The sequence below is a fragment of the Sciurus vulgaris genome, assembly GCF_902686455.1.
Source record: "Sciurus vulgaris genome assembly, chromosome: 4".
Lineage (NCBI taxonomy): Eukaryota > Metazoa > Chordata > Mammalia > Rodentia > Sciuridae > Sciurus > Sciurus vulgaris.
The window spans coordinates 74,141,536-74,163,282 of NC_136464.1; the positions used below are offsets into that span (position 1 = coordinate 74,141,536).

The 21,747-nt window shown below is 34.6% G+C and overlaps 2 protein-coding genes and 1 pseudogene across 3 annotated transcripts in view; 1 reads left to right on the forward strand and 2 right to left on the reverse strand.

The window, feature by feature from the left end:
- LOC306659751 (tyrosine-protein phosphatase non-receptor type 21-like) overlaps positions 1-21,747 on the reverse strand; it is a 355,478-nt gene that overhangs the window by 104,017 nt on the left and 229,714 nt on the right.
- Positions 11,956-17,809, forward strand: LOC306658926 (uncharacterized protein; the record flags this gene model as incomplete). Its single annotated transcript, XM_079136216.1, has 3 exons — positions 11,956-12,151; positions 12,300-13,022; positions 16,106-17,809. The coding sequence occupies 2 exons, from the start codon at positions 11,956-11,958 to the stop codon at positions 12,887-12,889; spliced, it is 786 nt and encodes a 261-aa protein (XP_078992342.1). The 3' UTR covers positions 12,890-13,022; positions 16,106-17,809.
- LOC306659754 (UBX domain-containing protein 8-like) lies at positions 15,419-16,295 on the reverse strand (annotated as a pseudogene). Its single transcript has one exon. The product of its transcript is annotated as a UBX domain-containing protein 8-like (transcript).

Sequence of the window (21,747 nt, forward strand, 5' to 3'; positions counted from 1 at the left end):
AATAAAGTATAGAGAGTTGATTTAATGAATGAGGACAGAGAAGGATAAGTGCAAGAGATTTAACACCAACTTTTGTTCATAAGTAATGATTAATAGAACTTCCTAAATCCCATAAATAGGAACTCAAAGAGCTAAAATAAAATTAGAGTGTAAATATCAGGGTCACTTCTCTTGTAAAAAATCTCTGATTAGAAAGAGATTAAATTATGTTATATGCATGTAAGAATATGATATAATGAATCTCACTACTAAATATAAATATTCTATGCCAGTAAAAGTTAATTTTGAAAAATCCCTGATGGTGTAAAATTCCAGTTGAAGTAAAGATGAGCGTGGAAATGCTTTTGGAGATTGAAATTTAATTTGAAGTCATATATGTGATTTATGACCTGAAAAAAATTATTATGCACACTCATATACATTACACGCATGCATGCATGCACACACACACTTTTGCATAAATATTAGTGGTTTTATACATGATTATTTAATAATGTATTCATCCAAAATTGTCTTTTAGAATTTATGCTGTCTTACAGAATATTAGCAACAGGATCAACAATACCAGGGGGAGGAAAGGACAGTAGTATCTACCTTCATTGTTCACTGTTGAAGGAGGAGAAAGATCTATGAATCTTTGGCTTTTCAGTTTATTAACCATGAATTTCAATCATGACTTTAGTTATCCTAGCTTGTTAACTTGTAAATTTAAAAATGAATCCAATATATTGGGCAGTGATTGTTTTAATCATATGTAATCCCTTTAATTTAGTTGTAGATGGCACAACACCTTTATTTATTTATATTTTATTTTTATGTGGTGCTGAGGATCAAACCCAGTGCCTCACATATGCTAAGCATGCACTCTACCCCTGAGCCACAACCCCTGCCAAAATGGAACCAAACCCAAGTCCATTTCATTAAATGAATTCTTTTAGACAAATTACATAATTTAATTTCTTTTTCAAGGGATACAGGGATTGAATCTTCGGGCACTGAGACTTCCTAAGCCCCCTTTTTTTCATACAGGATTTCACTAAGTTGCTGAGCCTGGCTTTGAATTGACTGTCCTTGTGCCTCAGTCTCCCAAGCCACTGGGATTACAGGTGTGCACCACCACACCCAGCTACTTTATCTGCTTTCTTAACTGTAAAATGAGAATATTACTGAACTGTAAATACAAATAATACTGTTCAAAAGTTATCTATGTATGAAAACAATACTTGGCATTTAGTGAGTAGTCAGCATTACTTTTTTATGATGATTTATCACTTAGGTTTGGAAATATGCTAAATTTCACTGCTCACTGTTTACTATTCATCACACAATTGTTTTTTTTTTTTTTTTTTTCTTTGCTTCAGAACATGATAGCTTATTCAGCTTTCAGGTTCTAAAATTAAAGCAGATCTCCATTGCTCTCCATTGCTTGTATTAAATATTTTAAAGAATCTGACTTCAGTCTCCTTCCAGGTTGTACTATCCCTAATCTATACACTCATCCTGTAGCAACCATTAATTAATGGAAAATAATTAGATATTCCCATCTCTGATCCTTTAGTCATTCTCCTCCTTTTGCCAGAATTTCTTCTTATTACATGTATGCATTTAGAAATTTGAGGCAGTTTTATTTGAAATCTCATTTTCTTTGTGAAATATAGTAGATTTTTCTTAAGTAGATAAATTTATCAGTCTAGTTTAACATTTTGGTACACTTTTAAGGTGATTATGCTTTGATTTGATTTTGCAATATTTTATATAAATGTCCTGATAACCTACTTATTGGATAGAGTTCCAAGGAAGTGTATAGTATCTTTGTAATAATACATCATTGCTGAACTGAATGGGGGATTTCAACTGGTCTTTCCTATTCTAAAAATTTAACGGAATGTGTACGTGATTTAAACTTATTTCTTCTACTAAGACTTTGTATACTTTGATGGATATCTCTCCAGTCTTCCCCAACACCCACTACGGCTGGTAACCACTATTTTACTATCTACTTCTATGAAATCCACATTTTTATACTGCACATATGAGTGAGATCATGTGATATTACCCTTTTGTGCCTGGCTTGTTTCAATTAACATAATGTCTTCCAGTGTCATCCACATTTTTACAAATGGCAAAGTTTCCTTCTTTATTATTTCTGAATAATATTCCATTGAACACACATTTATTTTTTCATAATTTGGATTGAACATTTAAAAATATTTGGTTTGGTAATCTCTGTACCATATATTAGTCAAAGCTTCATAACTTTATTAAAATGTTTTTATAATTGTTCTGTCCAATTACTTATACTATCGAAATTGTTTTTCAACTACATTTTTAAGGGTAAACAAAAATTTCTGTGAGAACTATAAAGGTGAATTTGTTTTGATTTATGGAATGAGTCAAATGACCACAAATACTAGATTGATTTTTTTTCTTTGGGTGGATGGGTACCAGGGATTGGACTCAGGGGCACTTGACCACTGAGCCATATTCCCAGTACTATTTTGTATTTTATTTAGAGACAGGGTCTCACTAAGTTGCTTAGCACCTCGCTTTTGCTGAGGCTATCTTTGAATTCGTGATCCTCCTGCCTCAGCCTCCCAAGCTACAGGCATTATAGGCATGTACCACTGTGCCAGGCTAGACTGATTTTTTATTATTCTCTAAGTACATTATATTTAACACTGCTTATGTTTTAATTTTTTACTGTTATGAAGTTTTAAATCTAACTTAAATATTTGAAACTCGAGCAGCAAACAAAATTAATCATTATGAGAAATTGAATATCTGCAAAGTAACTTGTAATAAATTTTAATTTTTACGAATAATAAACCTGGGACCAATATTTCAGACTTCAAGTATTTTCCCACTGTCCCCCACACACTCAAGGCAAAATTTTAGAAGTAAATGACAGCAAAAAGAAGAATTAGTCAGGAATATTAAATGATTCAATAAAAAAATTATCAAAAACTGGCTATAATTCTCTGTATGAGAAAAAAATACATATGGTGAGAGTTAGAAGATGGTTACCTGCATTACGTAATATGGATTAAAATTTTAGTGTATCATTGAATATCAGTAAGGAACAACATTTATTAAAATGGCATGGGTATTTTTTTCTTGTTATTTAATATACAGAGCTAATGTAGAGAGCCAACATTTTTTCTGTTTTGCCACATTAATGATGCAATATTCCACCAGATTTTTTTACTTGAAAAATTATCAAAATGTATATTATTTCTTTATCCTATCATTGCTCATTAAACTGCACACATAGAACATTTGTTTTAGCCTTATATCACAGTCCCTATTACAAAGGCAGTAGATACAGCTTGCTTAAAAAAAATCTGACACCAAAGTTGTTATGAGTCAGGTTGTATTACATATCAATTAGAAGAAAACAAAGCAAAACTTGGAAGCTTTGCTTTGTGACATAAGAAATTAACCATAAATTGGATGCTAGTTCATACCAATATCACATTTCAATTTGTCAGTTCTAAAATTAAATTTCAAATTATATAAACTGAAGTAACAATCTTATAAATTGAAGCTTAATTTAAAGTGAAGATTACATATAGAACAATATTGAGTGACTGAAATATACAGAATATGTTATAAACAACAAATCAGTATCTTGTCTAAATATGCAAACCAAATAAAATTACTGGAAGTAATTTTTAGAATTTGAAATATAATGCAGTGCCCAATGGAAGTGGTAAAGAATGCACTTTATTATTATGCTAATTAAAATTTGTCAAAAATGTTAAGAGTATAATATAAAATCAGAAACTCCATAATCATGATTTTAAGTTGCCAGGAACTTACACCTCCATCACTTTGTCAAAACAACAATTTCCTTTTGGGGAGATACTTTTGAATTTAATCAAAATATACTTATTACAATTTTTTAAAATTCCATGGAGTGTCTGGAGTGATGAATGAATCATTGCTTTAAACTGCTCATGGACAGAGGTGACACGTCTCTTGGGAAATTCTCGACAAGAAGCCACTGATCAAAAAGTGACCAGATGATGGTGAAACTCTGTTAAAATGAGGATCCCATGCAAGCCACAAAATCTATTAGTTCATTGCCAGGAGTTCAAATGCCAGCTGCCTGGAGATAAAGAGTTGTGGGCACATGCTGATAAACCCTAGTGGGGCTGTTTTACCCACACCTTCCATTTTACTTATCTTAAAGAAGCTTTCTCACAGTAAGTCCTTTTGATGTTTAAACCTATATAATGAAGCTGCTGAGCTTGCTGTGATCAGTCTTCCTCCACCAGAGACAGGTTGAACCACTGAGTCCCACTTTTTTCTATTTTTGTATCTGTTTGTCCATTTTTCAAAATCTCCTTACTGCCTGCTTCAGGAAACTGAGTAAATGTTGTGCCTGTCGTGACAATATAGAAAATGCCAAATAAAATGTGCTAGACCTCAAGATCAATCCTCTTTTAGGTGGATTACCTCAATTTCTGAAACTAAATTGTCAGTGCAGAGTTGATATAAAATCTGTATATAATGCCTAATATTTAAGATATACTTTTTGCTTTATTTTTAAAATTCTGACTTACAAATCATTAATTTTTATGAGACTGCATGTATACCTTTATTTCATGCAAAACCTTCAATTTTAACAACATAACTGCATATCCATTTTATCAACCATGGATGTATTGTCAATATTGAATAATACCAAGGCCACCACCAAAATATGCTTATTCTAAATATCTTAATATTATTTTTACAGTACATTTTTCCATAAGGCCTATTTAATGAATTATAGAAGATGAAGTTACAATGTTTTAAAATAAACTAAACTAGTCCTTCTTTGTGACCAGATGGCATTGCATTTTGTCTGATGCCCTCGGACAACTTTGCTTCCTCTTTAGATTTTAGAGGAGCATAAAGCACACTTTAGAATAATGCTCTGGCTCATTTAACGAATTACTTGGAAGCATCAAGGTTTGGGTTGCACAGTAAGTGAGGTCTTGGCAGCAGACATATGCTGCAGTACAGTTCCCCTGAGTTCTGGGCCATCTAGCAAATTGGAAGGTGCTTTAGATCAGTGCTGGGTAAGGATGTTTTCTGGCAAGTTTCTGTGAGGGAGTCACAGCATAGACTCATGTTCTTGAAGAAGCTCTTATTTTCTGTGGCATAAGATCTACTCTCTTTGAAGTACAGAATTTAAATAGTTACTGGGTCATAGTAAATTTCTAACTTGATCAGAAGATATCAAGATTCTGGAAGAATATCTGAACATTATAAGACATATTGTAAGAGCTGGAGTACATAGCATGACAAAACTCCCATCTCTTAAAAGCTTGATAGACTCTGAGTTCTTGATTTTGCATTCTCCCTGAAAACAGCCAACATTTACTACAGACACATGTCATCCTGGCCAAGGCAGTGCCAAATAGCTGTGGGGTGAATAAAAAACATTACTGGCCACGTAGGCAGCATGCTTCATCACTAAATATTATATACCTAGGTAGTCGGACATGTAACTAAGGTTAATTTATGTCTGTCATGACCAATCAGAATTTGTCTTACATTTAGAATAATTTCCATAAGAAAAATAATATTTAAGAGAACCTAGGAAGTTAATTTTATTTGAATTATAATAAGTTGTGCTCTTCCCTGAAAAAGGCGACAAGAATAAATCTCAAAATTATTATGACCTTTCTCTTCTGAATTTTGGTTGCACTATAACAGAAATTTAATATTATATTATTTCTGTACTAGGATTCTCAAAAGGAAGTATTATTATAAAAAGGGAATTTATTTGATTATCTTATACAACCAGAAGATATGTCTCATTAATTCTACTCTCCTTTCTATTCCCTTTCCCTTTCCTTCCCTTCCCTTCCAGATGAATGGAAGGGATATATATATACACAATGGGATATTACTCAGCTATAAAGAAGAATGAAAGTATGGCATTTGCAGTAAATGTATAGAACTGAAGAATATCATGTAAGTGAAATAAACCAGTCCTACAAAACCAAAAGTCAAATGTCCTGTCTGATATTTGCATACTAACCCATCTAAAAAATCTTAACCATCATGTCTAAGCATAAGATCTAGATGGGGTTGGGGAGGGCTTGGGATGGGAAGAGGGCTCTGGTTTTGATTCCCAGCACCACATACCCAAAACACAGATTCAAGTAGGGAATAATTGTGGAAAAGGTAAAGTTTCAATTATTGAATGTAGAATGAAATCAACAAACTTGTCTGGTGGAGAGGCAATACGTGAGACCCTGGGAGGCACATGGGAGATGAGCATCAGTTGTCTCTCTCTTTCAGTATGACCCTTTCCACATCAATAAAAATGCCCAGGTTTAGTTCTTCTAATATTTTTCATGCAACTTAATTTTAATCAACAATAAGTTTTCCATACCCTGTGATGCAAATCTGATCATGATTTGCTCAACATTTCCCTAATATTTCCCAAGAAACCTTTCAGAAAAAGGAAGTGATTGACCCATTTTCTTGACCTATACCCAGCACACCTATCAGGCCTTCTGTTTGTCATTCCATGGGGCCAACATATACCAAGTAGCTAAATATGTGCACAAAAATGACAGGTTGCAGAATTCCTCTCAGAATCAGGACTAAACTCAGTTAATAAAATTGAGCTGCAAACCTTAAGGACTACCAAGTTTCCAGAAGGCTACATTGGCCATAGTAACTACCAGGGTACTTTACTGTTTAGTTCTCACTTTGGGAGTTTTCAAAATCGTGAATAATCCACTTGTTCTGGGACTAATATTAACATTCCTAGATCTAGGTGTGATATATGGAAACCAGGCATTAACTCCTCTCCCTCCTGAAAACAATTACTTGCACATTGTGAGTAGCCTTGAAAGGCTATATTTAAAGAAACATCTCACTTGATGTCTGCGGTTGCCACTCTCACTTACTCTAGGAAACTTCCTGGAGTGATAACTCTCATTTCTTATATGCACAGAGTAGGTAGTTATTCCTGTTCTGAAAACCATTCCTGTAAAAAATGTGGTAAGAAGTGTATCTGTTTTTAGGATGTAAATATTAAATGATCTCACTTTGGTCATGAAAATTATTCAGGTTAATCTCAATGCTGTTCAGATTTGTTATGGTTAATGGAATTTTCATGGATTTCTTTGTAAGTCAGTGAAAAAAGCCTAGATACTGTTACTATAACTTTCTGTATCTTTAGTAGTGATTTGGAACGAAGAAAAGATCAACAGAAACTTAAGAAGAAGGCGCAGGTGGATATAATGTCATCTGATGTGATTCAGAGACCATGGGGTTAAGCATGCCAGATAAAACACAGGGCATACATATAAATTTGAATATCAGATAACAATAATATTTTATCATAGGCATGACTCATTCAGTATTTGAAACTTTATTAGATTTAAAAACCTGTTTTTTATGAAATTCAATTTAGTTGTATAGTCTGAATTTTTATTTGCTAAATTTACCATCACTAAATGGAACATATTATTGAATTTGATATTGCTGAATGGTCTTATCCTTTTTCTCATGCTGATATGTACCTTAATTGTTGTAAGAAAAAATCCAATGGGTTGGATCACATTCTCTATGGACAGATTACACAGGGAAGTACTCTTGAGTAATTCACCCAAAATCAAGGCAAGGGATGGGTATTTTTGCAAGGCAGTTATTTTTCTTTCACTACAATTTGCTTAAAACTCTAACATTTATATACAAATAAACTTGCTTGTTGTTATTCAAATATTTGAGATATGACAGATATGTTTCATTTAAACATTAGAGATTAGAGAAAAAGTTCAATATAATATGAATTAATGTAACTCTTCTAAATGGTGTTGGTTATAAAACTCAGGAAGTAATTTTATTAATTGAGCTGTATTGGATTAATGTAAGGTGAGTAGACTCCCTTGAGTAGCTGTTTCAAAATTCTCTGAGAATCCCTATCAAAATAGAGTTGGATTCCTGGCGCATTCTTTAAACATTTACTTCTTATATAGTATTTTAAAAATTATATATTTTTTCCCTGTCTAGGTTGGGTTTTCCCATGTGGTTGTGGAAGTGATAAGTCAGAGTGAGTTTCTTATTACTGAATAATTCTGTTGATAAGTTGTAGCCTTGGATGATTTTATTTCAGTACTTACTAGGCTATAATTATTACAAATTTCATTAAAGTGGCTTGATTTAATACATTATTAGTAAAGGTGTTTTCTTATCATCCTTCTTGATTTCAGAAGTTCTTCTAAAACATTCACCAAAATTTCCAGTGAGTTTATTCTCATCTGTCTCTATGGCACCTTCTTGCATTCTTAATAATGCAATGCATACGTCATTGCAAAGTACAGTGCACTCTCATAATTAGTGGAAATTAATTTACTTATTCATCATTATCAGAATTGTAGCGAAATTTAGTAAATGACAGTAATTTACCTATCCTATTGAGGTAAAATTCAATGTTGGTCATTGGACTCTTGACTACACAGATGGCTTTCTGTTCTATCTGCTTTCTAATCCTTTTGACATCTGTCCTATTCTGGCCCCATGAGTCTTCTTCCCACACATGCCTTAAGACACTCTAATTTCTTCAGTTTATTTGACATATTACTCTGAAATTCCATTTCCATCATTATCCTGCCATCTACAGGATCTAATCCTCAGCAGGGCCTGGTGGTGCATATCTGTACTTCCAACTACTCAGGAGGTTCAGGAAGGAGAATTGCAAGTTCTAGGCCAGGTTTAGCAACTTTGTTACACACAGTCACTCCAAATTGAAATTTTAAAATGCTGAGGTTGTAGCTCAGTGGGTCTACAAACCCTGGTTCAATTCCCAGCACCTCAAAAAACAAATGAAACAAAACAAAATCAGATGAAAGAAAAGAGAGTCCACAGACTAAAGATACATTTAACTGTCCTTAATCCGATAATAATTCATTAAAACAAAGAAAACTAGTGCTGTTCCATGTAAATATGAATAGAAGCACAACATAAGAAGGATGGGTTTTATGTTTTCACCTTTTTTGATTTTGATATGCTTAATCTATTGGAAAGGGACTATATGTAGTAGCTACCCCTGTAGTAAAGAGAGTTCTATGTCTCATCACTTTCTTTCCTAATAGTGAGATTTTGCCCTAATAATTGTCTTTATTGTTACAGAGTCCATGATTACATTTTGCATTTAATAAATATGCTCAAAATCTCAACTTTTCAGGGGTTAGGGCAAGTACAATATTGTGACCCCAAAGTCAAATGAAGTTATGTAATTTTCATAGAATATTTAACATTAAAAAATGATTGTAAATTAGAACTTGAAGCAATAAATGTCCTTTGGATTTATAGCTTATTTTGTTCCTCTTAATATGTCATGTGGCTTCAACAATTTGGGTATATATAAATATAAATTCTAAATTGTTGGAAAATTCTCTTTTGGGACCTAGATAAGTGACATTCTCTCTGCAGGTTTATTTTCAAACAATCAGCTATCCATACATCTGCTGAACCTGTGTCCTGCCCTGTCCTACTGTTTCTCAGGATGAATTACACCCCCCACCCCTACATGTCAGCTGACTTCCAGCTGAGAGGTCAATCACAGGTCAGGGTAGAAGGGTGAAGATATGAGAATGGAGAAGTTCATGGATTTCTGTGTGCCTTTGGTTACATGTTTAGCATTAGGTGGTTAAGTTATGTAGATACAGTTCTTGACACAAAGACCTATCACGATTCCAGCTTCTACAGATGACCTGGCATATGGACTTCTCTAACATTCCATTGTCCATTTGTCTCTCCAAGAAGCAACCTACTACTAGACTCTCAATTATAGTTTTTCAACCTACTACATCAATAATCATTTATCTGCATTAAATTCTCTAACACCCAGAAAGCTTTCTTTTTTAACTTGACTTAGATAATTAGTATGTTTTTTAATCTCAAATTATTGTGCTAAACATTCTTTAGTAATTTAGGGTATGAAAGCATTGCCATTAGACTCTAGGGTTTTTTTAAGTTCTACTGTTAATGTTCAAACAGTGTTTTGGAAGTTTTCACTCTTTTCTAATTCAAATTCCTTCAATAATGTTGACTAAATCTAATTTTAAAACTGTAAGCATTTTGAAGAAACTTCATTGATCACCCTATGAGAAATTATCTCCATTAAGGTTTGTTCTTTATTTTTAATAGGAAAATCTTGGTGAATTTTGTTTTAGTGATATCAGTTTTACTTCAGATCAATCCTAAATCATCATTTTAAAACAAATTAATAGAATGGTAAGATTGTACTCTCATTTTTTTCAACATGAATTTGGGTCATATAAATGACTCAACATGAATCAAGCTTAACAAATGGCAATTCATTTATGTTCAGGGAACTTAAACTATTTTGTATCCTCCATTTAAATTTTTACTTTTTCTTCTGAGTTTTTTTTTTTTTTTTTCCTTCTCCTGGTAATAAGCTTACTTTATCTTTTTACTTTACATCTTATTTTGATTTTGAAATAGTTTCATTTCACAATGATATCAGGTTATCTTTGGAAACTAGTCCCAAATTATCTTAGATCTGTAAAGAAAAATTAATTACTTTTACTCTTTCTGGCATTTTTAGTTATGATGGCAGAAGTAAATGAAAATCAAGTATTTATTCCACTTGGGCTTTCTAGTTCATTGCTAATTGATCTGTCTGCCAACATAATTTATTTTTCAGTTCTAAAAGAACTGAGTATTCATACTTTCCTATTTCACTAATTCAAATTTATATCTAATGTAAAACCATCAGCAATTGGAGGGGTAACATGTTAGCATTGATAATTTCACTTAAATTAGCAGATTTTTGTCTAAAATATTTTCTCTCAAGGATTTTTATAATTATGGAATTACATGAAAAATTTGATTAAGGAGCATTGGAAATAATCATCTTCAAATAATATTATGCCATATAAAATCTTATTTTGTCTGCTATTTACAATGAACTAAATTCATAAAGATGTAATTCAGGTGTTTTAATGTGATCAAGAAAAACTGGCAAAACAGTAGAGTCCTATGCTTTGAGCCACAGAGCACATGTAAGCAATTTGCTGATGATATGTCACAAATTTCACTCTAGTAATGTGATAAATAGCAAAAACAGTGAAGTCAAAATAATACTGTTAATTACAACATTATGAAATGTTTAGGAACATATATCTGGGAAAATTAATTCATGCAATTTTCTAATAATTATGTTAATTCCATGCAAAAAAACTCTCAAACCAATGTGAAATGTTCAATGTTTTTAAGAATATTTTATAATTACTCATATGTCTTCCAAAGGAAGATATATGCTTCATATTCTTTCACTCTCAGATGTTAAAGAAGAGGGTTCATGCACACTTGGTTTTGCTTGAAAAACATTGTAGGCCATAATTATAAATACTCATTTATGTTTGAAGCTTTCATAAGCAATGATTCTACAAGTCAAGCTTAAGCATTCTTGGTTCTGTCTTCCATCCTCTGCAAACCATTCCATTTGATGAACACCACCTGTGGCACTACGCATTCATTGCAGCAGGAAATAATTTCATTTGAATATCCATTACTAATAATTATTCCCAAGATAGACTATTATATATGACTTGTAAAATGTTAGCTATAAACTTGAAAAAATTAATTCTAATATATTCTGTGAGATGCATTGGGAACTCAATGACAACATAAATTAATGGAATTCTTTTAAAATGGCATGGGTTTAATTTTGGTGAAGTTATAAAATTAAACAATTTTTTGAAGATTTTATATAGGTCTTAAATGATTATTTTAAAAACAGAAATAGCTGTAGATCCTGATGGTAAGGGACATGAAGAAGTCAGTAGTTAATGATGGAGGTGGTTGTTTTTCTTATATAGAAAACATTTTCAAAAGTTTGAATTAAAGTGCATAACAATTACACATGCTAAACTAAAAGAAACAGAAACAGAAAACAAAGCGTTAGACACATTTAAAATGCAAATCGAGACCAAAATCCAAGCTGGGCCCCTGCACCTTAGAGTGGGTGGAGCTCTCCTGACCAAGGCTAGCCTCCACTCCAGTCGCCGCCAGCCGGGCTGTTGGTTCCCGGCGGGTCTGACAGCGCCCGCTGGAACGGCCCAGAGCTCCAAGGTCTGCCCAACCCAGCGCGATGGTGACCGAACCCACAGAGGTTGGCGATGGACGAACCCACAGATCACAGAATGAAGGCGAATAGCGAGGCCGGTGGGCAGCAGGGGGTGTCTCCCCGACTCAGCGCCTAGAGAGGCGGTTCAACCACCTGAACCCGGAAAACGCCAAGTAGCTTCTCGTCGGAGAAGGGAGACTCAGCTGGCCGCCAAGTCTCGGTCCGACTGCCCGGAGAACCTGGTCCCTTCGGAAACTAAAGCAATCTTTTCTCTTGGTCTTAAGCCATGTCTGCGCCACAGAGATAGACCGGCCAGATCCAGAACAAGGAGAGGGTGATCCTCAATGTCTGGGGCGGCCGACAGGAAACCTACGCAGCACCCTCAAGACCCTGCCAGGAACGCGCCGGGCTCTTCTCGCCGCCTCGGAGCCCCAGGGCGACTGCCTGACCCCGTGTGACAGCTGCAGCCCTGGGCCCCTCCACTCCGCTACAACCTTGACCATGACCGCCTCCTTTGTCCCTGGGCCCAGGTGGCTGCTTGGAGGGCGGCGAGAGCAACTGCAGTTCCCATGGCGGCAGGGACCACCCTGCAGGCGGCAGTTCTTATTTGACCGGCATCCAGGACTCTTTGCCTGTGTGCTCAATTACGAATGCGCCAGCAAGCTCCTCTGCCCCACTGACGTGGGCGGCCCACTAGTCCAGGAGGAGCTGCCCTGCTGCTGGATGACCTACGTACAGCATCCCAACAAGAGGCTCTGGAGGTCTTCACGACCCTCAACCTGATCTGTGGCGACCCTGGCAATGACGCGGACAAGGCAGGGCTTGGTGCACCCACAGGCAAGACTGGCCGCTGGAGGAGACTACAGCCCCGCTGTGGGCTCTCTTTGAGGACTCCTACTCATCTGGAGCTGCCAGGGTAAGGCCGGAATTGACCTTTCCTGCTGCTCCAAATTCTCCCAATTCCTTTCCAACTTCTGTTCTTTGCCACCAAGGGCCTCTAGGACCAGCGGTAGAGAGAAGGGAGCTCCCTAGAGATGAGTTTCTCAGTTTATCTGGAGGGGGAGGAGGGGTAAGCACAGGGATCCTGGTTCCTATCTTCCCATCCTCCCACCATTCCACTCCCCTTCTAACTCAAACTGAGATTTACTCTAGTAGATGGGACCTAAAGGGCACATGCTCACTTTTTCGTAGGATTCTGGAACCTTGTCCTCAAACCAGTATCACCTTCACATTGAGTGGTTTCCTTACTGTTTTGTTCCAACTTTTCCCTGTAGCTTGGATGTCTTTGTTTCCTCCTCATCCTGATGTGACATTTCTCAGTGACCCTGACTCGTATCTGGTTCACCCAGGGCAGTGGCTCTAATTATTGATATAATCTGAGGACAGAAGAAGGGAAAATGGAATATATGTATCTGACTGGCATGAAAGGATGGAATCGTAGGAAATTCATTTTGTGAAGACAATACTGTCTCTCAAAGGGAGAAGAATTTGGTATTGGGATTACTTATTTCAGTGAGCTGACCTCTGAAAAAGCCTACCTGCTCACTAAAGTTTTGAGCCTGCTGCCTTTTCTCTTGGGTCATATCTGTATTCCTTATAGGTTGCACCTGAATACTCACTTTGATTATCCTAATTTTCTAAGTTTGAGTAATTTAAATTGTAGAAAACTATATTTTACTTTTTTTGTATTGTGTTCCTAGCCTCAATTCTCCTTCTTCTTCTTTCTTTTTTTTTTTTTTCTTTTTTGCTTTTTGTTTTCTAGATTACATGACAACTTAAATTTAGTCCTTGACACTCCCAGTGATTTCATCAGAATCCCATGAAGTGACTATGAAAGTAACCAAAATGATTTCTGCAGTTTAAAGGAAATAAAAGAAATATAAATAACCAAAAAATTATACACTATGTGAATGGGTTCTAATTATATATGAGAACAGAGTACTGTGTTTAGTTAAATCATTACAATTGCTTGTATCTGGTTTGCTTAGACAACCCAGGAAAGACATCCCCTTGAGCAGAATGGGAATTCTCCCAGCTTTACTTTGGTTTTATCCTTGTTATTATCTTTCTTTGTATGTCCGAAATCCTGCATATTACATATTATGAAGCTGTCTTTTGTCAGAAAATGTGCTTTTGATACCACTTTGGAAGATTTCAAATGTGTTTTGTTTTCAGTGAGAAGGAGAATATAAAAGGGACTATTTAAATGGAGTGCATACACAAATTCTAGCATGTCTACATTCTTATATTTGAACTTAGAATTAATAACTTTAACTTTGAAATCTTTCTTTTAAAACCATTCTATATATTCAACAATGAAAGTTTGCATTTAGAAAAAAGTGCATATATTTGTGTCTGTTAATGTTCTTATTCATTTTTTACAACTTAAGAGTTGTAATAAAAAGACATGTATGTCTATAAAGTGTGTGAGGTGGATATTCATAATCTGTTAGTCTGCTGCAAAATGGTAGTTCGTAATTTCTCATCTCTGTTTTCTCTGTGAAAGAGAAGCTATAATGGTTTAAATTATACTCAGTAAAAATGATTTAGAGTATTAGCTGAAGACAGGAACAACATTGTATGCAACCTATGCAGGGAGTGTTTTTCTTAAGGAAAAAATACAGTATAATGAATGCTGCTTCTAGAAGCTGAGAATACTACATGCAAAAACTTCACTGAATATGGTCACAGAAGATGCATGGAGATGAAATTTTATTTCTCCTGGTTAAAGTAGGCTAAAATTTAATGGATTTATTTGTAAAATTTTTAAAAATTTTGATATCAAATATGTACTTGTACAAAATTATAGTTTGATTTTTTTCTGTTAAAATAGGAAGATTTCTTGGAGTATTGTTTTTCTGTAAGAGTTTGCAAAGGTTCTTCTATACTTTATGAGAATCTAAATATGTGGAAAGATTTTCCATTTTAGTATAATTTCTTGTGTTGGATATTGACTCTAAGATGTTCTTAATTATTATTATTATTTTGGTTCCAGGGATTGAACTCAGGGGTGCTCGACCACTGAGTCACATTCCCAGCTCTAATTTGTATTTTATTTAGAGACAGGGTCTCACTGAGTTCTTTAGTGCCTTGTGATTTCTGAGTCTGGCTTTGAACTTGGCAATTCTCCTGCGCAACGTCCTGGGCTGTTGGGATCATAGGCTGAGCCACCATGCCCAGCTAAATGTTCTTAATTATTTAAAAGAGCAAAACCTTTTTACTTTTGAAAGAGTGGGTCCTTTATACACAGGTTACCTCTTACATTCACTTTCTTTCTTTCTTTCTTTTCTTTCTTTTTTTTAATGTGAAACTTTTATTGTCCTGCAAGGTCATGGCATAACTGATTTTAAGTAGAACAGGTAGTTCTCATTTCTTTCTTAGTTGCTCTGCTCCCTCACTTCTATGTTAAGTGCAGTATTCAGTTATTCCTATATCAACCAGTGATCCACCTCGTTTCACTTCCAGGGGCCTTCTGGGAAAGGACATGAAAAGGCTATATAGGGATGGATAGTACCAAATTTTCATCATCTAGTCTGATAAGATCTGTAAACTCCAAGACTTAAAAAACCTCTCTCCTCAGGACATTCCCATTTAGACATCAAGAAAGCAACAGTAACTACTTTTTCAGTTGCTTCAGAAGGTTCTTCATGTAAAACAGGAACCTGCTTCTATGAAGGCTGTTCAGCAGGTAGGAAACTTTAGCCAGAGGCTTAAGAAAGTTCAGTCTCTGCAGCTTCTCTGTTAGTTGTTTTAAAAGATGACTAACTTGCCTTTTCAAGCAACAATTCTTCATCATCCCCAAGTCTGTGACTACTGGTTAGCTTCCAAGTTTTACCAATCATTTGATAAAATCACTCTTCCAGTTTCTTTAATCTCATTTCCTCGTGAGCTTTTAAAACATTCTCTATGTATTTGCTGGCCTTTTCATCCTGTACCTCTTTTTTTTTTTTTTTTTTCTCTCACAAGTTTTTGTCTGTTTTCATTCTCCTCTTCTTTCAGATAAACTTGGGGAGATTTAAATGAGTTAAGTCATGGAAATAATTAAAGAAAGAAGAGCCAGCAGTACGAAAACCCAGGCACAAAGCAAGATGAGATCTTTAATTCGTAGTTCTCCGATCCCACTTGGGAGCTCAAGACCCAAAAGTGGGAGCACAGAGAGCAAGACAACACCAAAGACCTGCAAAGCCATGATGCCTTACATTTAATATTTTTTGTATTTGAATATTTTGTAATATTAATTGTAATTGACTAGGTAGCCTAGTATTTTATTCATAATAATGCAGCATCTTATTTAATCGAGGTTCAAATGTGTTGACAAAATTTAATATGTATTTTCCCATTCAAAATTATACTCTAAATCTCTTTTCAATGAAAAAATTCTTTTTAAGATTTTCCATAAATCTCCCAGAAATCACAAAGGATTCTTCTTTCTTTCACTCTTTGGAGAGAGTTGCTAGAAATAAGTAAGATTCTTACATTACTATTGATAAGCAGCTTGGCAAGCATCCTCAACTCAAATGTGTTGCTTCTGCCTCCGAGGGTAAAGGAGCAAGAGTAAAATATCATTCAAATAATTTTTTTCAGAAACTGTTTCATGGGAATTTTCAAAAGATATGTCAATGTCCCCATTGTCAATATGTTTACTATTATCATAGTTCTGGTGTTTGTCTGTCTTATATTAGATAATTACTAAAGTGCTATTAACTATAAATTCAGTTATTTAAAGAAATATTAGTCAAAGCTTTATTTGAAGCCAGTTTATTTTAGGCTAGGTATTTTCAATTGTGGATTCACCTCACTTATCTATGTGTTTTATTAGTATGCAGCTTTTTAAAAAAAATTTAATTAGAAATAAAAATCCTATCTATGTATGGTGTAAAATATCATGATATCCAATACATTGTGAAATTGCTGAGTCAAACTATAAGGGCATGTGCATTACTTAAACATATTTATTTTGTGATAAGTACTCTTAAAATCTGCACTCTGAGTGATTTTTAAATGTACAATATATTTTATTGAGTCATAAACCACAACCGCCTTTATATATAACAGATTTCTTAAAATTATTCCTCCATTGTAATTGAAATTTGTACCTTATGACCAACATTTTTGCCATCCCCCAACTTCCCAACTTCTAATAAACACCATTTTATTTCCTGTTTCTCTCAATTCATATGTTTTAGTATTCAAGATAAAAGCGAATACATGTGATCTGTGCTTTTATGCCTAACTTATTCCACTTTTAACATAACATCTCTCAGATTCATTCATGTTATCACAAATGAACCAATTTCCCTCTGTTTTAAGACTGAAATAGTAGCCAGGAATGGTGGCATGTGCCTATAATCCCAGCAGTTTAGGAGGCTGAGGCCAGAAGATTGCAAATTCAAAAGCCAACCTCAGCAATTTAGAGAGGCCATAGAAAGTTGTGGAGAATCTTGACTGAAAAATAAAGGGCTGGGGTTGTAGTTCAGTACTACATCACTTGCCTAGCATGTATGAGACACTGGGTTCAATTCTCATCTGCACATAAAAGTAAATAAACAAAATGGAGGTATTTAAAAATCAATAAAAATAAAATTAAGGAAACAAGCTGGGATGTGACTTGTAGATTAAGCACCCTGGATTCAATCCCAAGCACAAAAAAAAAAAAAAAAAAAAAAAGGAGAGAGAGAGAGAGAGAATAGTATTCTGCTCTAAGTACATACCAAATTTTATCAGTTCATCTTTTGATAGACATTTAAGATGATTCCGCATCTTGACTATAGTGAATAATGGTGAAATGAGCATTGAAATGTTGCTATTTTTGAGATACTGACTTTATATACTTTTAATATATAACCAAAGGGTGTTACAGATTATTTGGATACTTGTATTTTTATTTTTTCAGTAACATCTGCACAGCAATACTAATGTGCATTCCCACCAAAATTGTGAAAATCCCTCCATATCCTTACCAATACTTAGTTTCTTTTTTTCTTGTATAGACCACCAAAGCTCCTGTATGAGACAATGCAAGAATTTTCAGAGGTGAAAATGTTTGGTAATGAGATTTAACCAAATGGATGGATTAATCCACTTATGTAGATTAACTGGGCAGTAATTGTGGGCAGATAGGGTATGGCTTTGGGGTTTATATTTTGCTCCTGAGGAGGAAACCAGCTGTCTACTTTTTGGCTGTCATGTCCTCAACTGCTTTCCTCCTCCATGCCTTTCCATCATGATGTCCTCCCTTGCCTTGAGCCCAGAACAGTACAGTAGACCATCTAATAGACTGAAACCTCTGAAACTGAACCAAAATATACTCTTCCTTCTCTATGTGTTCTTGTCAAGATTTTTGGTCACTGAGATAAAGGTCTAAAACATGTCTTCTTGATAGTATGCTTTCTAACAAGAATGAGGTGATATTTCATCGTGGTTTTAATCTGCCTTACTGTTCATTATTCACATGTCTTTAGTTTTGATGAAGATAATAAGATAATATTTTATTTATGTCACTTGCTTACTTTTCAGCTGGGCTATTTATTTCTTAAATTTTAGTTAAGTTCCTCAGATATTTTGGATATCAAACACTTATTAGATAAATTCTTGTAAAGATATTCTCCAATTTTAGGGAGATGTTTCTCTTCATTCTATTAATTGTTAGCTGTGCAGAACCACTTCATTTGATGTAATCCAATTTTCTAATCTTGCTTTTGTAGCCTAGATGTTTGTGTTCAAATCTGAATATCATTGGATGTTAACTTTTCTGTTCAGCTATCTTCTAGTATTTTCAGTTTTGGGACCTACATTTGTGAGTTGACTTTTGACTATAATGTAACATAAGTATGTAATTCCTCATTCTAAATTTGAATATTCAGTTTTCTCTAAATCAAAGAAAATTTATTTGGTTTATTAAATATCCCATTGGATATTCTTGGCATCTTTGTCAAAAATCAATTACCATAATTGTGTGGATTTATTTCGGGATTTTTGATTCTGTTGCATGGTCCATTTTTTAATTTTTATATCATTACCACATTGTATTAATTACCTTAGTTTTCTAATACAGTTTGATTACAACTAGTGTGATACCTGCATTTTTTTCTTTCCTCATAAATGCTTTAGGTTTTCAGGATATTTTGCGCCACTATATTGTTGGTATTTGGGACAGAGGTCCCACTGAGAATGAGGATGGCAATGTCTCCCAATAAACACAGACATCGGAGACCAGGCTTAGAAGGCACAGATCTTATTTTACTTATGATTGTACAAGACACATATAGGCACATTATTCAATCAGGTTAAGATGCTTGTTAAAACGTAACAGAACCAACCTATAGGTAAGCTATACATCCTATTAATGTAAACAAACCAATTATCCCTAAGTGCTTCTGTCTGGAAACAAGTCTGAGACAAAGGACAGGGGGAAGATCAAGCTCCAGCACACAGCATGACCTACCTGCCATCTTTAATTACTGCTAAGGGATTATTATATATGTTTATGCCTACCACTAACTGATCAAATCTCTACATCCTACATATACATGCTCATATTATCCAATAATGTAATCACTTCCATTATACCTATATACACTAAAATTTAGTGACATCACTGATTTAAAGAGAAAATGATCTTAAAATTTTATCCTTAACTCCTTCTTGTATTTCAGATCATATTTCCGGACAATTTTCCTCTTAATTTAGACAATAGACAAATTTAGACAATAGACATGTGTGTAATGTAAATCTACTACAACATTCACTTTTTGATAATCTAAACATCTTTGCTTTATATATGGTCTTTTGAATTAATATTATTATTATGTGCTAAACCTATACTTTCTTTACTTTTTTAAAAGACTTAAGGCAAAATTTTATTTTCATAATAAATTAATTTCCATGACAGACATTTTTTTCACACTGGCAAATACACTTTAAATGTCTCCAAAACTTTGTCCCATCTGCCAAACAAGATTATCATTCCTTAAGGCAGGTAACACTATCCTTATTTTACATTCCTTTTAGAATATACCTCACAGGCAGCACATACCTCTGAGCATTGAGAAGATTAAAAATATAGCCAGAAACCTAAATTCCAGGTTAGATTCACAGCCTCAGAGCTACTCAACAAGCATATTTATAGGTAAAATCTGAAGTTCCAACAGATCCATCACAGGACAGAACCCCATCTCCAGGGACAAAGTGAACATTTGTCCCAGCCAAAGCAAACCTAAAAAACCCAGCCTAAGCCCTACTGGTTTGAACTTGATGAGACTGCAAAAGGACATGCTCGCCTGGCAAACCTTATGTGGCCTCTACACCCTCTATTAGCAACAAAGAGGGCCTTTCCACAAGAAATGTGAAGTGATGTGCTCAGCACTAGGAGGAAACTAGGGATTCCAGCTCTGTCTCTTCAACTGCCATAGTTACGTTTTATACAACTGGTTAGTAAGGAATACAGGGAGCTTTCAAACCATTCATTTGAAAATTACTAAGGAATATAATGTCACAAAATACTATTTTGCTTTACATGATGATAACATTGAGAAAAAATTGTATATATATCATGTGGAACATTTTTATTTCTAATTTATACTTTGTAAGATGTGTGACAATGTACAAAAATATCCAGTGCTAGGTGGTGATTTTTTTTGTGTATTGATTTATTTATAATATTTTACCACATAATAAGAACTACCTTTAAGAAATTTGACTTTGTTTCTATAAAGGCCACTAGGATAATTTTTCTTTAGTTGTACATGGACACAATACCATTATTTTACTTATTTACTCTTATGTGGTTCTGAGGATTGAACCCCGTGCCTCACACATGCTTTGCAAAAGTGCTGTACCACTGAGGTGACTTTAATACAACTCTCTCACTACTGGAAAGATCTTCCAAACAAAAACTAAATAAAGAAATTATAGAACTGAATAATACAATCAATAATTTAGAACTAACAGACATTTATACAATATTTCATTCACTAATTTTTTTTATTGTAAACAAATGACATACATGTTGTTTCTCTGTTTGTACATGGAGTCAAGGCATACCATTTGTGTAATCATAAATTTACATAGGGTAATTTGTTTGATTCATTCTGTTATTTTTTTCCCTTCCCTCCCACCCCTCCCACCCCTCTTTTCCCTCTATACAGTCCTTCTTTCCTCCATTCTTACCACCCTCCTTAACCCTAACCCTAAACCTAACCCTAACCCTAATGCTAACCCCTCCCACCCCCCATTATATGTCCTCATCCATTTAACAGCGAGATCATTCATCCTTTAGTTTTTGAGATTGGCTTATCTCACTTAGCATGATATTCTCCAATTTCATCCATTTGCCTGCAAATGCCATCATTTTATCATTCTTCATGGCGGAGAAATATTCCATTGTATATATATGCCACAGTTTCTTTATCCATTCATCACTGAAGGACATCTAGGTTGTTTTCACAATCTGGCTATGGTGAATTGAGCAGCAATGAACATTGATGTGGCTGTATCTCTGTAGTATGCTGATTTTAAGTCCTTTGGGTATAGGCCAAGGAGAGGGATAGCTGGGTCAAATGGTGGTTCCATTCCCAGCTTTCTGAGGAATCTCCATACTGCTTTCCAGAGTGGCTGCACTAATTTGCAACCCCACCAGCAAT